At 54.5% G+C, this 1,621-nt stretch overlaps 1 protein-coding gene across 1 annotated transcript in view; it reads left to right on the top strand.

Annotated features, from left to right (window-relative positions):
• The window catches only part of PTSG_08924 (uncharacterized protein), a 3,074-nt gene that overhangs the window by 457 nt on the left and 996 nt on the right, over positions 1-1,621 (top strand). The window contains exons 2-7 of the mRNA XM_004990252.1: positions 1-84; positions 358-476; positions 645-703; positions 896-929; positions 1,071-1,106; positions 1,252-1,273. The exon at positions 1-84 is cut by the window's left edge and continues 35 nt beyond it. Coding sequence (XP_004990309.1) covers positions 1-84; positions 358-476; positions 645-703; positions 896-929; positions 1,071-1,106; positions 1,252-1,273 — 354 coding nt within the window. The remainder of the gene's footprint in view (positions 85-357; positions 477-644; positions 704-895; positions 930-1,070; positions 1,107-1,251; positions 1,274-1,621) is intronic.

The raw sequence follows: 1,621 nt of genomic DNA on the forward strand, positions 1-1,621 counted from the left end.
AGATGCACGTGATCGACCACACCACCGGCAACGAGATGAAGGAGGAACGCAACGTCCTGCTCGAGTCAGCCCGCATCGCTCGCGGTATGCGTGTGTGTGTGTGTGTGTGTGTGTGTGTGTGTGTGTGTGTGCGTGCGTGCCTGTGTGTGTCTGTGTGTGTATCTGTGTGTGTGTATCTCTGTGTGTGTGTGCGTATCTGTGCAAATGCTTGGGGTCTCTCCATAAGCATGTCGTTGCTTTCAATAAGAGACCCACAGTCGACATTGCATTGCATCTCCACTGCTGTCGTCATGTGAGATTGACTATCCTTCACGCTCAAACACCTTGGCGTCTTGTCACTGCACGTGGGTTCAACAGGGGACGTGAAGCCCATGGCGGAGTTTGCAGCAGACCAGTTTGACGCCCTCATTGTTCCCGGCGGCTTCGGTGCCGCAAAGAACCTGTGCGACTTTGCCGTCAAGGGAGCAGACTGCACGGTACGTGTGTGCCGCACTTGCTGCATATCTTCGCCGTGCAGCGTGGCGTCTTTCGTGTGCGCATCGTGCTGCTCTGCCGTAGTGTGTTGCAAATGGAAGCAGCTCTTCTGTCATTCAACGGTCCGCTCACGTTGCTTGTCGCTTGCTGTTGTGGACGACGTTGACCAGGTTGACAGTGAAGTCGAGGCGGCAGTGCGTTCCTTCCACGACACAAAGAAGCCAATGGGGTGCGTTTTACTTGTGCATGTGTGAGTGTGTGAGTGTGTGAGTGTGTGTGTGTGTGTGTGTGTGTGTGTGTGTGTGTGTGTGTGTGTGCGTCTGTCTGTTCGCCTGTGTCTGCCTGTACTCCTTGTTCGCAGCTCAGTGTGTCGCTCACCTTTCTCCCCTTGTGTTCATGCTTGCTCGCGTCACCGCTCCAGCTTCTGCTGCATCGCTCCCGTGATCCCCGCCAAGGTGCGCTGTGTGTGTGTTGTGTGTGTGTGTGTGCGTGTGTGTGTGTGTGTTGTGTGTGTATCTGTGCTGCCTGATGCCTTTGGACTTCCTCGCTGCTCATGCCACCATGATTCCACCGCAACGTGAACTGCTACGGCGCAGCTGTTCAAGGGCAAAGTGACGGTTGGCCTTGAGGAGGTGAGCACTGCTGCACGTGCATTCACAACACCTGCTCCAAGTGATGTGCAGCACCAGTGGTGTCATGTCCTCGCCAGTGCTTACTCCGCCGCCTCCTCTTGTGTTCGTGCTCGTGTGTGTCTTGATGTGCTCGTCGATATCACAGGGCGACGACTGGCCATATGCGGGTACGCACAGACAGTCTCCACTGCAGTGCATGTGTGTGTGTGTGTGTGTGTGTGTGTGTGTGTGTGTGTTTGTGTGTGTGGGCGTGTGTGTGTGGGGTTGTGTTGGTGTGTGTGGGTTGGTGTTTGTGTGTGGGATTGTGCTGGTTTATTATCTGTAATAAGGTAGGTTAGAAGGGCAACGATGAAAAGAAGACCAATTAAGAGCGGCCTGTAGATGCGATGTTTCGATTATTGCTGAGGACACACCGGGAGCCCACCTACGGGAGGATTTAAAATTCCCTAGAAAGGTGAAGGACCGAAGGGCCGCCTTATGTTGTTGAGGATCATGGGGACCGCCAGACCTAAGCG

Source organism: Salpingoeca rosetta (assembly GCF_000188695.1).
Source record: "Salpingoeca rosetta unplaced genomic scaffold supercont1.25, whole genome shotgun sequence".
Taxonomy (NCBI): domain Eukaryota; class Choanoflagellata; order Craspedida; family Salpingoecidae; genus Salpingoeca; species Salpingoeca rosetta.